This window comes from Drosophila suzukii, chromosome X, assembly GCF_043229965.1.
Source record: "Drosophila suzukii chromosome X, CBGP_Dsuzu_IsoJpt1.0, whole genome shotgun sequence".
Classification (NCBI taxonomy): Eukaryota; Metazoa; Arthropoda; class Insecta; order Diptera; family Drosophilidae; genus Drosophila; species Drosophila suzukii.
The window spans coordinates 12771989-12787207 of record NC_092084.1 but is presented as its reverse complement, the minus strand read 5'-3'; the positions used below and the strand labels follow the sequence as shown (position 1 = coordinate 12787207).

General features: G+C 35.3%; 3 protein-coding genes across 3 annotated transcripts; 1 reads left to right on the top strand and 2 right to left on the bottom strand.

Annotated features, from left to right (window-relative positions):
• Positions 1–523: 523 nt before the first annotated feature.
• On the bottom strand, positions 524–1499 carry LOC108006321 (sperm flagellar protein 1). Its single transcript, XM_017069823.4, has one exon. It carries the CDS (start codon positions 1378–1380, stop codon positions 622–624), a length of 759 nt encoding a protein of 252 aa, XP_016925312.2. The 5' UTR covers positions 1381–1499; the 3' UTR covers positions 524–621.
• Positions 1500–2714: 1215 nt separating this feature from the next.
• Positions 2715–12011, top strand: dpr18 (defective proboscis extension response 18). The gene is made up of 8 exons (XM_017069821.4): positions 2715–3067; positions 4672–4963; positions 5355–5792; positions 6080–6255; positions 10365–10578; positions 10637–10961; positions 11026–11150; positions 11206–12011. The coding sequence occupies exons 2-8, from the start codon at positions 4816–4818 to the stop codon at positions 11334–11336; spliced, it is 1557 nt and encodes a 518-aa protein (XP_016925310.2). The 5' UTR covers positions 2715–3067; positions 4672–4815; the 3' UTR covers positions 11337–12011.
• A 96-nt stretch (positions 12012–12107) lies between these two features.
• On the bottom strand, positions 12108–15013 carry Nipsnap (protein nipsnap). The gene is made up of 6 exons (XM_017069822.4): positions 14874–15013; positions 14498–14614; positions 13319–13498; positions 12842–13135; positions 12642–12784; positions 12108–12550 (listed from the first exon to the last, which is right to left on the bottom strand). The coding sequence occupies exons 2-6, from the start codon at positions 14551–14553 to the stop codon at positions 12402–12404; spliced, it is 822 nt and encodes a 273-aa protein (XP_016925311.1). The 5' UTR covers positions 14554–14614; positions 14874–15013; the 3' UTR covers positions 12108–12401.
• Between the last annotated feature and the right edge of the window lie 206 nt (positions 15014–15219).

Here is a 15219-nt window from a genome sequence, read left to right as displayed (position 1 = left end):
GGGCAGCAACAAGAAGGCGCTATTGTTAAGGGAGTACTTGGAGTATGAGAAATTACGTAAATACCTCGATCATATTTTGGGGGGCAAGATTGACGAAAGCGATATGCGACTTGCCGTTGTTAAAAGCAGAAAGTGTTGGAATTACTACACGAAACTTAAAAAGATGTTTCTCAAAGCAATGCAGTCCTCGAATGCTAGAAAAGAACACCTAATTGGAAATATATCGATGGTGTGCAGTGAACACGGCGTGTGAACAGATAACTGGAAAATGATAAACAAATAAAATGTCATTAGTATTAACAAAAAAAATGGGAATTGTTTATTTATTTTTATAAATGGGTAACTTACGGTTTTATAATATAAATCGCAATGCTGGTCCAATTTTAAATGAAGGTTTTTCCTGTGCCACCCTACAAAAAAAAAACACTTTACTAAAATAACCATAGATTTTCAATGCTTTTCAACTATCAACAGTGTTTATCGATTGCCAATTACTAAGTAGATTGCCATTAAATTGCACAAACTTCATCTGTTTCTTAATCTATTTCAGCTGTAATCGGTAATTTAGTTGCATAATCTAACAATAAATAACTTTTTCAAAGTGAATACATGAAGGCGGCACTATGGCGTACTGTCCGGATCGGTAGATGAAGCCATTTGTATGGGACTCGGATGCTTCCGGGTTGAGGAGTCCTTGCCATCAAATGGGTTAAAGCAAGTGGATGCGTTGCCAGGATTGGCTCGCTTTTGAGGAAGTTTACCCATTTGCATGAGAAGCTCGTCGATGCGCTCCGTTTTAATCTTGATAATACTCTCCATGTGAGCCAGTCGCTGTTGATAGGCATCAATAATAGCGTCCTTGGCTTGACTGTCACGTGTCATCTTCTCGTACAGCGAGTAAAGTATCATTTTTTGTGGAACCTGAACGATGCCATCGCCAACTTGCTTGTTAACCACAACAGTCTTCACCTCATCATTCTCCTCCCACGTCTGGTCCTGCCGCATTGCCGCATTTCGCTCCACGGCCACCCGTTGTCGCTTCTCCAATCGTATCACCTCATGCAATAGCACTTCAGCTGCACCATGAACACCATTCGCCATTTGCTCCATAAAATCCCTGCTCAACGTCATATTAAACTTGGATAACACCTTGAAGTTGAACGTCTCCCAGTTGGCCAATTTCAGCTGCACACTACTCTTTTTCGGATAGTTATAGAGATCGACCAGACGTGGATAGTCGCGTTTGAAGATTTCCGCCAAAGGTAAAACGTCTGAAAACTCGCGACGTATTCTATGTGTACTTATACCATTCTGTCTCATCCATTTGCTTACTTCCTCTAACTCTTCGGTGCTTAGATTCTTGACACACACGGTATGCATTCTTGGGAAATATGATATCTTTAATAACAAAATTTGAATGTTGTGTGACTAACACACATTGAAATATCCGACGTGTGTGGAGTTGCGTATAAATCGGCTAAATACATATATTCAACTACTGTAAGTAAAAACTCAAAGCTTGCTTTGATTTGGGATTCAAATTGAGAAAAACACGAAACTTTCTGTTCCTCTAATAGATGGTGTTTAAAGGTAGGCACAATTTTAAGCAAATAAGCACTCTGGATTTCAAAGTGAATTTTTGCAAGCTTAAAATACATTTTAAGTCCAGCTTGAAAAATTCCTTTTCTTTTTATGGTACACTTTACGATATAACCAAGGACACAAACCCGACTTTTTAACGTATTACAGTTTTAGATCAACTTTTTTTCGAATATGCACGGGATATTTAGTTATATTTTGCGTTATTTTTATGGCCAGAATCTTAATTTAAATTACAATTGCTTTGAAACAAAAATATAACAGAAAATTAAAAAAAAGCTTTCCAATGCTCCATATAACACTTTTCGGCACCACCATGAAGACAGTCCCGACTTTTCAGGATGTTAATAATAAATTATCTAAAAATTTAGATCACTATTTTTGCATGTTACAATGATATAACACTTCTTGACATCATCATGAACACAACCCCAACTTTTCAGGATATTAGTAAAACTTTATCTAAAAATTTAGATCACTATTCAGGCAAGTTTAAATCCGACCCATCACCCACATTCCGTTATGTATGCCTAAAAATAATGATCTAAAATTGTAGATAAAGACTCCAATTTGGCGTCTTGAAAGCACAGTAAAATAATTTTACAAAAATTGTGTAGAAATAAATTATATCTTTATTTCTACAAGTCAGTTACTTGTATTAATTAAATGTATGCTTTTTATGTAGTAACAATTTTTCTTAAAATTTAAAAAAGTAATAGTACAGAAAGAAATTTATCGAAATAAAGGAATGTTATTAAAATAAATGTTACTCAAATTTTATTACAAAAGCAGTTGAATCTTCACGAAATTCTTTAATAACTTGTAAGAAATGAATTATATTAATATCTAGGCTCAGATGTCACTCCAACCCATCCCCTCCGGAAATAATTTTCCCAGTTTTAGCCAAATCCCAGGAAAAGCTTTGGGACGGGAGGTACTTCCCCAGCTAGGGGAGATGTCCTAAGCAGTGGTGAGTATCCCAAAACACTCAGTGCCAACCAACCATAGAGTGACTCACTCAAAGGGATTGAGTGTGCAGACAAGCTTTCACTCGGACTTTCTCTGCTGTTCGTTTGGATGCTTGGAATGGAGTCTAAAGTTTTTGCCAACGACAGTTCATTACGGTTTTCAAGGATAAGCGATACCTACGTGCTCGCCGGATAGAGCGCATGAATAAAACGCACCCATCTGCGTGTTTCTTAACATCCTATGTGGAATAGGCCTGCTACATTATTTTTTTGTGTGTGTAAAAATGTGTTAATAAAAAATCGTCAAGAACTGTTTGATGCCTGGATAGAGTAATATTTTTTTAATACATTTTTTTTTTTCGCATTGCAAACTTAATGCAAAAGTGACAGTGTTTTTGTTCGAATGTGACATGTGCTAAACAAAGCAAGTGATTTTCTAATCGCTTTAATTCTCATCTGGTGGCTTGAATGGTAGTCAACACAACACATCGCTGCACATGGTAAGTCAAACTTATGATTCATAAGACAAAGGGACTTGCAAAATATTATCTTGTTTAAAAACTATTATCTAGCTGAAAGTAAAATTGTTCGAATAGAAACTAAAAAGAACAAATGTAATAGAATTTTACCACCTGAGTACCGCATTATTTTTGATTTCAACCATAATCATTGCGCCTTAGGCCTTAAAATATATCGCATTTCCTGTGTGTATAAGCAGGAAGCTTAAATTGGGATAGATGAGAAAAATCAAAAATAAAACAAGAAATAACGCTGGAGGCGAATGCGCCGAATACAAAATTCCACCTACTCACTGTCCTGCTACAAATTATATTCCTTATAGAAAGGGAGTCAAAAAGCCTTTTTTAAAAGAACGCATGATTGGCCAAATTTAATATCTGGGTAGATTTACCCAAAGCGAACATATTTTTTGATCCCTTAATGGTAGCTTTGATTAAAATAATGGTATCACCATTTATAGAGACATGGATATCTGATAAAGCGGATATTTAATGAACCATCGACAATACTCTTAACTAGATTACAGCTACATTTTGAGAAATTTATCATTTCCGAGACAATTTAAGCAAAACAAGGCAGCTTGCACAATGCAAATACAAAAGTGGCTTTCACGGCCAACAGCCTAAAAGCCGAAAATTATTTATACTTCAAGCTAAATACGGGTCATGCCGCACGGGACATTTTTTCATTACTTTATTTATGTAGTTCTCTATACCTTTAGGCAAGACCTAATAGTTTCTTGCATTTATCTGAATAGCCCACTCCCATGGGCCTAGTGGTGCAGATCGAAATATTGGTAGGAGGGTCGGAACCGTTTACTTAAATTCTAAGCAAAAATGCAATTGCAACTGGAAGTTGTAAATGTAGGTCAACAATTTTACTCGAACAGGAATCGCAAATTTGAATATAGATTAATAGTTAACAAATCTGCAAACGTTAAGAGGTGTTGTCGAATTATGGGCTTTAAAATGGAAGGTTTTTAAAATCCTTTGAAAACATAAGAATAGCAGTCATGGGAAATGGTAGAAAAAAGTTAGCTCCAACAACATTTTTAAAGGAAGCTTTGAAATTTAAACCGAAACAAAGGTGCCTGAATGAATAATTAATTTAAATTGAATAAATTAATTTATAATGCAGTTATTAAGGAATTTAATATTACAATTTTGCTTACTTTTAAAGTAGGATCAGATTTGTAAAACTAGGGGCTATAGAAAGGAAATTTTGGGCCTTCTCTCTTGAAGTCTGTATATTGACCGAGATATGAAAATATTTTTAAAAAGGATTTATAATCTATATACATAAAACGTTTGCTAAAAATTGAAGAATTAACGCAGAGTCATAAAAAGTAAAGCTACAACATTAAAGTTTTTCTAAATATTCTTACAGAGGTATAGGTTTGTGTTAATAACATTTTTTTTCCACAAGTAACCCCAACTTTATGCAACATGTGTAAAAGAAGTCAGAACATAGTATATACTATATGAAAAATAAGTCATTGGTTTTTTTTTGGAATGTTTAAGATTCAAGGTCTAAATAAGACTCTTCGATTCTTCCATGAATACTTGTTATTTTCGTTATTTTGCAGTTCTGTAAATGGTAAAGAGAAAAGGGAAGATCAGCTATCGATAAGATTCAGTGCCAGAAAGCAGCTGAGTTTTTTCGAAACTAAGATGAAGGTTACTGATTTCTCTCGAGAACATTCCGTAAGTCACGTCGCCCCGTGCAAAGGATGAGGCTTCCAAAAGGATATAGGACATTATCACCAGCATCGAACGCTGCCCAGACGTCGCCACTCTCCTACAATTCACTAACTAGTCTGAGCCTCCTTCGGCTGCTCGCAGTTTTCTTGGTGATTGGATCGCAAGTTCATGTTCTATGTAAGTGCATCTCATAAGTTTTATTTTTAGAGATTTGTTACAGGACAATGTATTAAATATTCGTCCATTGTTTTGGATTACTCATATTTCGATTGTTTTTGATTCTTGTTATATTTTGTTCTTCAGGAGCTTAAGAAGCTAAAGCTCTCGATAAATTTCAAGGAACACAAATATTATTTTAAAGACCTTAAAGACTACTTTTAGTATTCAAACCTGAAATTTTTTTCTTTCCATATACCAAATTTAAACCGATGTCTCTACATCAAACAAAACAAACATTAATACATACAAATAACAATACAAATCACCAAAACTAATGGCATTCTTTGAACCGAAACACGATTTTTCCACGTGTTTTTTTTTATTAATTTAATTAACCTTTGCAATCCAGGCACGGCATCCATCGAACAAAAAACCACCTCGACCAGTACACAACCCAGAATCGGCGAGAATCGTACTTTACTTTTTGATGACTATAATAAAACTAAAACGACATTATCAACAGCTGATTACCCGTCAGCCACAAGAGCAACCCTTTACGGATATTCATCGCAGGACCAGGACCAGTACCAGTCCCAAATGCCAGTCGAGGAGTCGAACTCATCGCATAGCGCCATTCCCACAAAAATTAGCAGGGACAAAACATCCATAGGGACACCAGGCAGCATGGAGATTAGCGATAGCCATTCAATCAAAAATTTAGGGACAACTGATCAGCTCTCGACAGTGACAATGCCAACAACAGCATTTGCGTCCCTAAAAACCGATAAAAGTACGATAAAACAGTCAATCGATTCCACGCGCACGAGAAATCATTGGACAGCGAGTGGTATGTATGGATTAGGAAAAGAATAGACCAAAATATTATGTTTAGTATAATATCGAAAATATCAATATTATAAAGTGAATTATAGTAGTGACTATGCATAATATCGATAGAATTATATATCGTTCCTATTTGAGCTTAAACATTTTTTATAGGTATGTATTTATCAAAATTAAAAATCGTTATATTTTTACAATCGTATATATGTAGCTTGTAAACAGAATGAAAGGCACTTAAAAATTAAATAGAACTTTTGACATTTTCCGAAACCAATTTTTCAACCCCAACAGGATTCGCTCGTGTCACAGAACGACCACGCAGTAAGCACCACCATGAGCACCACTGGGGACCCTTTTTTGAGGAGCCCATCAACTCGCCCACTTCAGGGGACAACCTCGTGTCCGCCGTGCATTTGTTCACGGAAGCGGTGCTCAATTGCCGTGTCGGTATGCTCAAGGACAAAACTGTAAGTGAGCTTTGTATATGCTATTTGTATGTAACATTGTTTTTGATTGGCTTTGAAGAGCAGGGTTCCCATTGGAAATAAGGAAAAATCAATCAAAAAAAACATAAAATGTTTTTAAAAGTATAAGTTAAAGTGTAAAATGTTACAGAATTCAACCACACATTCATAGAGGTATCCTACATTAAAATCGGAGTCCAATAACTCAAGTTATGGAACATTGAAGTGCAGTTTTGGGTCCCCATTCCGAAAACCATTGGAAATGCGAAAAAATCGAACATGAAAATGGGCCAAAATCGTGACCCTCTTTGAAAACAAATACTTGAATGTAGATTATTAGAGAATTTTACCAGGAACTCATAGAGGTATCCCACTTCAAAATCGGAGTCCAATAACTCAAGTTATGGAATTTTGAAGCGCTGTTTTGGGTCCCCATTCTGAAAACCATTGGAAATACGAAAAAATCGAACATGAAAATGGGTTAAAATTTGGACCCTCTTTGAAAACAAATATTTGAATGTAGATTTTTAGAGAATTTTACCACGAACTTATAGAGGTATCCCACTTCAAAATCGGAGACCAGTAACTGAAGTTATGGAATTTTGAATGGCAGTTTTGGGTCCCCATTCTGAAAACCATTGGTTATACGGAAAAATCGAACCTGAAAATGGGTTAAAATTTGGACCCTCTTTGACAACAAATATTTGAATGTAGATTATTAGAGAATTTTACTACAAATTCATAGAGGTATCCCACTTCAAAATCGGAGTCCAGTAACTGAAGTTATGGAATTTTGAAGTGCTGTTTTGGGTCCCCATTCTGAAAACCATTGGAAATACGGAAAAATCGAACATGAAAATGGGTTAAAATTTGGACCCTCTTTGAAAACAAATACTTGAATGTAGATTATTAGAGAATTTTACCACGAACTCATAGAGGTATCCCACTTCAATATCGGAGTCCGGTAACTGAAGTTAAGGAATTTTGAAGTGCTGTTTTGGGTCCCCATTCTGAAAACCATTGGAAATACGGAAAAATCGAACATGAAAATGGGTTAAAAATTTGGACCCTCTTTGACAACAAATATTTGAATGTAGATCATTAGAGAATTTTACTACAAATTCATAGAGGTATCCCACTTCAAAATCGGAGATCAGTAACTGAAGTTATGGAATTTATAATTTCAGTTTTGGGTCCCCATTCCGAAAACCATTGGAAATACGGAAAAATCGAACATGAAAGTGGGATAAAATTTTGACCCCCTTCAAAAAGAAATATTTGAATGTAGATTTTTAGAAAATTAAACCACAAATTCATAGAGGTATCCCACATCAAAATCGCATTCCAATAACTTAAGTTATGGAATATTGAAGTGCAGTTTTAGGTCCCTATTCCGAAAACCATTGGAAATACAAAAAAATCGAACATGAAAATGTGCCAAAATTTTGACCCCCTTTGAAAACAAATACTTAAATGTAGATTATTAGAGAATTTTACCACGAACTCATAGAGGTATCCCACTTCAATATCGGAGTCCGGTAACTGAAGTTAAGGAATTTTGAAGTGCTGTTTTGGGTCCCCATTCTGAACACCATGGGAAATACGGAAAAATCGAACATGAAAATGGGTTGAAATTTGGATCCTCTTTGAAAACAAATATTTGAATGTAGATTTTTAGAGAATTTTACCACGAACTCATAGAGGTATCCCACTTCAATATCGGAGTCCGGTAACTGAAGTTAAGGAATTTTGAAGTGCTGTTTTGGGTCCCCATTCTGAACACCATGGGAAATACGGAAAAATCGAACATGAAAATGGGTTGAAATTTGGACCCTCTTTGAAAACAAATATTTGAATGTAGATTTTCAGAGAATTTTACCACGAACTTATAGAGATATCCCACTTCAAAATCGGAGTCCAGTAACTGAAGTTATGGAATTTTGAAGTGCTGTTTTGGGTCCCCATTCTGAACACCATGGGAAATACGGAAAAATCGAACATGAAAATGGGTTAAAATTTGGATCCTCTTTGAAAACAAATATTTGAATGTAGATTTTTAGAGAATTTTACCACGAACTCATAGAGGTATCCCACTTCAATATCGGAGTCCGGTAACTGAAGTTAAGGAATTTTGAAGTGCTGTTTTGGGTCCCCATTCTGAACACCATGGGAAATACGGAAAAATCGAACATGAAAATGGGTTGAAATTTGGACCCTCTTTGAAAACAAATACTTGAATGTAGATTATTAGAGAATTTTACTACGAATTCATAGAGGTATCCCACTTCAAAATCGGAGTCCAGTAACTGAAGTTATGGAATATTGAATTGCTGTTTTGGGTCCCCATTCTGAACACCATGGGAAATACGGAAAAATGAAACATGAAAATGGGTTAAAATTTGGACCCTCTTTGAAAACAAATATTTGAATGTAGATTATTAGAGAATTTTACTACGAATTCATAGAGGTATCCCACTTCAAAATCGGAGTCCGGTAACTGAAGTTATGGAATTTTGAAGTGCTGTTTTGGGTCCCCATTCTGAAAACCATGGGAAATACGGAAAAATCGAACATGAAAATGGGTTAAAATTTGGACCCTCTTTGAAAAGAAATATTTGAATGTATAATATTAGAGAATTCACCCACAAGTTCATAGAGGTATCCCACATCAAAAACGGAGACTAATAACTCAAGTTATGGAATTTAAAAAAGCGGTTTTGGGTTCCCATTCAGAAAGCCATTGGAAATTCGAAAAATAACACATAAAAGTTGGTTAAAAATGTATAATTGAGACACCTCAATGATCCGCGGAATTAAAAAAAGTAGCTCATTGTCAAAAAGGGTTAAAATCTTTCCAGCTCCTCTAAAAACAGTTTATAAAACGCGGACAAAGTCGCGGAGGGGGAAGCTGTTTTAATTATAATTAAAAACTTGCAAATGTTGTGAAATCAAAATAAAAGGGCCAAATATATACATATATATTAACGTATATCAATTAAAAGGCAAACAGTCGTAAATTAATTACATTTTACTTACCTTATTGTGTTTTCCAATTGCTTAGATATATGTGCATGTACATATGTACATATGTTTTAACCTTTGAAGATCAGACCAAGCTGTACGTAAATATATGTATGTAATGCAGACCCACGCACACGGCCGTGTAAGTGTGGGTGGAACGCTCACACATACTTTTGTATGCAGCTATTGCGCAGCACCTGCTGAAAAAAACAGAATTTAGGTGTTTAATCGTGAAAAATGTAACAAATTTCATTAACCCGGCCTGCAATCACTTGTTATTTATACTTTGCACTAATTTTTATCACTTTTTAAACACTTTAAAACACATTTATTTATCTATTTTGCGACGCAGTGCGCCGCGTCTTAAGGAAGAAAACGAAATGAGAGAGAGCGGGGGGAGCTTTTGACTTCGCAACCATTTTCCTTCTCCGCCATTTTCTTATTTCTGATCCTCTCTTTGGCTTAACCGATGTCTGCAGGAGAGAGCTTTGGGAATAAAAGTATATTTATATTTTTGATCCTCCCTTCTGATTTCTTAGATATTCAAATTAAATCTTATGAAATGGTAATCTTTCCATAAATACGTAAATATGATCTTTTATCATAAAAGAAAAACGCGAAAATGGGAAAGCATTTAAATAAAACACAAATGTTAATTAAATAATAACATATTATTTTAAGAATTTATAAAACAACATTTTTAAAAATGTTACATATTTAATTTTTTAAATATACCTAAAAATTTCACTAAATTTGTACCTTTTTCTTGTGATCAAAAATTTGTATAGATGTTAAATGCCCATAAAAATAGACCACAAAATTATAACTTCTGCCAGGAAAATTGTACTTACATATACCAAAATCCAGCAGTTACTTAAAAAAATATCATTTAAGCTTCTATTTCTATAATTTAATTTTCAAGTTAGTTTCAAAATGTCTTCTAATTTAAAAAACGTGTCTTTGTCTTGAAATCAACGCAGAACACGTCATCCAGAAGTCAAATACCTTTAAAACTACTGCCACCAAAGATCTTAAATATACCAAAATCCAGCAGTTCCTTTAAAACTCATCCTTCCACCTCCTATTTTCAGGTCATGTGGGTCAGGCGAACGGCGGAAAAGGTATCACTCCTGACTGTCGGTAACGTCACCTACAGTGGAGACCCGAGGATTCGGGTGAAGTTCCAGTACCCGAACAATTGGCGGTTACTTATCAACCCAACGCAGACTGAAGATGCCGGAGTTTACATGTGCCAGGTTTCCACTCATCCCCCCCGTGTATTCACCACCAACCTCACCATCTTGGGTAGGATTCGGATTAAGTTTATAAGACCTACAATCTTTGATAAGTTTTAAATTTTCAGAACCCCCTTTAAGGATAATCGATGAGCACGAGAGGGATGTGGGGGATCGTTACTATAAGTCAGGAAGCACCGTCGATCTACAATGCCAAATATCGCGTAGCTTTTTCCAAAAAGAACGTCAAACCATTCTAAAATCAACTGAATCTGCAAATGATGCTGTACAAAAACTATTTAACGAGACGAATAGTGAGCTTAATTTAATCGGAAACTCAAGTCAGATGCCACAAAAATTCTCTGGCCAGGATCTGGAAAAGTACTTTACCAAGTTTATAACCTGGGCAAAAGATGAAGAGCCTCTTCAAGGAATGACCAATAAACGCTTAAGGTACTTGTATTATTATATTATTATTATTATTATAAAAATTAAATTTTATATATTGTTGTTATAGTGTTTCCGACGTATGGCTAACTAGTCGTATCTCCATTGGGGATGCAAAACTCTCCGATAGTGGAAACTATTCCTGTTCTCTTGGCAGACTGTTCACTGTAATTGTCCAAGTTCAAGTGCTCACAGGTGATATATACATAATATGATATGATAATATAATATCTATAACATATATTTGTAGGGGAACTACCCGCGGCTGTCCAGCACAATATAGCATCGAGGCCCGAGATCTGTTCTCTTGCGATATTGGGACTTCTACTTGAACTCATTTTCCTCTTTACTTGCCTGAAAACTGAAAGTCGAAAATTCTAAGGCACTAATCTGTGGTCATCCACAAACAATTAACCAATAATATTAAGGATAACAGAGATTGGCTGGTTCTAAACAATGGTTTTAGTTTTAAAGTTGAGAATCAGAAGGTGATTTCATTATATATTTATGTTATAGTGCCTATGGTGTAATAAGACTTCAGATTTGTTTTGACAAATATTCTTAAATGTTTAAAATCAGTAATTGGATTTAATTAGGCCACAATATGAAACAATAATATTCCAGATTCTTAAGAGGAAAAAAAAACCAACGGTTTACATATTTTCGTCAAACTTGTTTTCTAGTTAATTTAGTAATGAAGTTAAAATCTCTATGTGTAAATGTTATGATATTTCTTTAAGAGTTAAGAAACTGGGGAGGATCGCAATCTTAGTCCAAAAATTGTTAAATTTACCTTTCTGCGACGATTTAAAGCTGGTGAAAATTAGTATATTTATGTATATGCTTTAAAATTTTCTTTTCAACAACTTTCGCGGGCAAATCAAATGTATCATACGTTACTTTAAGTTTATACCACTAATTCACAGGATAACAAGTTTTTTCAAGAAAACAACGATCTGATTAAAACCTTATGCGGTATACTACTTTTTCATCACCTAAATTGCTGTTTGTATTTCTGGCCCTGGGTGCTTCTGGAGTTTTTGTTTGGAGAAGTTGATATATTATATTGTTGGTACAGTATATTACTCATATCGAATCGTTTAAGGGATTACAACCGAAAATTCCCTCAAAAACGCTTTAAAAACACTAATAAACAGTTTCATAATTGCTTTATTTTATAAAACAAAATTGGTTTTGTTAAATTCAAGGGTCGTAGGTGATACACATGTAGGGCTTGTAAAAATTTTTGGATAGAAATTTTCACTTTGACCTTAATTATACTTAAAAAAAAAAAATAAAAATGATTGCATATATAGCTGGCATTATTTACAATAACTATTCAACAGGAAAAGGGGGCAAAGTTACGTTCTCGATTGTTTTCACAGCAAATTTGATCAGGCCTAGATAAGCATCCAATTTTTTTCAGATCGCTACGCCCGGTGCTAATTATTGTGAAGGCGAGAACTCAGTGGGCGCAAGGACACGGCAGTGCATGTCACGGATTAAGGGCACCGTATAGGCCACACACTCGTCCCATCCGGGGGATCGCCAAGCGGCTTCCCTGGTCTCCTTGCGGTCTTGCAGAGATTTGTAACCTATTAACAATAAAAACATAAATTTATTATTAAATACAAAGGTTATTCGAATACTTTTCAGCAATAAAAAAAGAGTATCTGTTGAACTTACACCAAATGTGATGAACATTGTACAGTCTTCCGATCTGAGAAAAGAATCCGGCAAATGCCTCGTTGTTATGCTTGCGGTAGTTGATGGCACGGGCCCAGTTGTTTCCCCACTCAATCATGGTGCCAGGGGTCAGTCGGTATGAGCTGAGATATTAGATAGATTATAGAGATATTAACCAAGAAGAATTTACATTTCCCTACCGCATTTCGTAAATGTTCTTGCCGGTACGACTGGCAATCTGCGGCCAGTAGCTGAATGCCAAGAGATATTGCAAGTGACGGGATCGCAAGAACTTCGAACGTTCCTGCATCAGGCTGAGATACTCGGGATCATTCCAAAGGTCCTCTTTGGCCTGGTCGATTTTCTCAAATCCTCCCGTGTACTTCCAGAGGTGAAGGCATTGATCCATGTCACCCACCTGCACGGTCCATGATGCCACCAATTCGCACGAAAGATTCGCCTTCTTTTCGTTTATCAGTGCCACAGTATTTTTGCTAAAGAGAGATAAGGTATTTTAAAATGAAATTTGGTTTGAGAGTACTTGAGAAATTATTACAGAATTAAAACCACATGCAAGTGGGCATAAAAGTATGCTTCAGAATACTTCGTATGCATATTTTAATGAGGTTATTCTTTGGTACTTCAGCTTTTTTAAATATTTTTATCCCCTCACTTACTAGTTGTTTAAATAATTGCCCATGGAATCGGGCCTGACATTGTGCGTATGTAGGGCATATATGATTTCCTTATCGCTGAGCATACGACTATGTGACTCCTTGGTTGGCTCTATTTTTCGGACGAGCAGCTTTGAGAACCATGATTCCGAATCGTTGCAGCTTGCAGTGGTGGATAGGGTGCTAAAAGTAAAAGTTAGAGTTATTTATTATTTAGGTATTATAAAAAATGATTTTTAGTCTTAATATAGGACTTTTTCAATTTTTATTTTACATATTTTATAAATTCATATTGTTAAAGGTTATTTTGCCTATGTAATTTAATCCATAAAGACTGATTTAACTGATTTTTTATAATAAACTCAGACCTAGACGACTTTTATTGATAGCGTTTTTAATAAGTGGCACCTTCAGATCAAAGATATAACATTTAATTTGTGGAAGGCTGCTTATCAAAGTACGCTTTACCTATGCCAGTAGAATTGGAATATAGGGAAATAAGATAAATAATAAGAACGCAATTTCCTTTCTGCTGATCAACAAAAATAATGTGTATCTTAAGAATTGCTCAACAATTCTATAGTAGTCATGATTCTTATATATCAGAATATTGAAATACTTTAAGAAAATTATATATTATTAAAAAATATATATGTGTTAAGGGTGACCAAAATTCGCACCGTAGTGCTTATTGGGTTTTTGCATACGATTTAGCTTGCTGACGTCGCAACGGCATTTTCATATATACGCATTTTGGAACCGGACATACATATTTACATATGTCACGTAGGTGTGTGAAAACCAGTGTTGTTGAAGGTACTCTCTATTTGTACCTAAAAGGGGTATAGGTTATCTTTTAAAAGTAAGTATTCCAGGATTTTGGTAAAGCTAAAAAAAATCTCATTCATTTTAAAAACCAAAAATGAATGGTATATTAACTTTTCATAATTAAAAATAAAAAGATTATTCAAATGAACATAATAAGAACTAGTTCTCTTAAGTTAAAAATATAAACACTATCAATAGAGGGATATATATATTGATTTTATGTTTCAGGTTGGTTGGGTGAAAGTACCTAAAGCGCAGGTACAGGTACCCCTGGATAGGTACTCCCCACTGATAGAGACACAGCTGTGGGAAATATATATTTCTTTTGTTGTACATGCATGTTGTTTGTCTTACCGGACAGCGTTGTTGTTGCCTTTGCCGACGGCCAATAGGTTACGTAGCTTCAACATTTTCGATTTATGTAGGATCTGGCGAATATGTGTGTATATATGGTGTGCTATGGGGTGAAAACTGGAACACACGGAAAATCAGTTACTGTTATCATCCCGATTTGCCATCTCGCAGTGCAATGTGTGTACTTTGTGTGTACTTTAGTCAAGGTGAAGTCAGAGTCATTTTAGCAAGTGCGCCGGTACATGGTCTTTGGGATTGATAATAGAATAGAGAACTCTGTCCCAATGTCCCCACCCCGTTTCGTTTCCAAATTCCCAGCCTAAATTGTCCAGTGAAGTAACTCCACAAAATACTCTCAGTCCACACTAGCACTCACTTTCAATTTCGTTGCCGGATTGTTAAAAACTAAAATAATATTTAAATGAAATGGTAACGTTAAAAGAAAACAAAATGCGGCCTATAAATAATATAGAGCTGGTTGAACCACTCACGATAGTATCGATATATCGAGTACACGCGTTTCACTATCGATACGGCTGGTAGGGACTAGTGATGGCCGTGGATAGTCCATCGATGATTTCATTTTCTTGATATATCGATAAGGTATTTAAAATTTCTTTCGGTAAAGAGTGCGCGGTCACACTGGCTTTTAAACGTTAAATTTAAATATTGATACTCCTTAAAAATGCTAAATTACCATATTTGTGGGGCTACATGGAGCA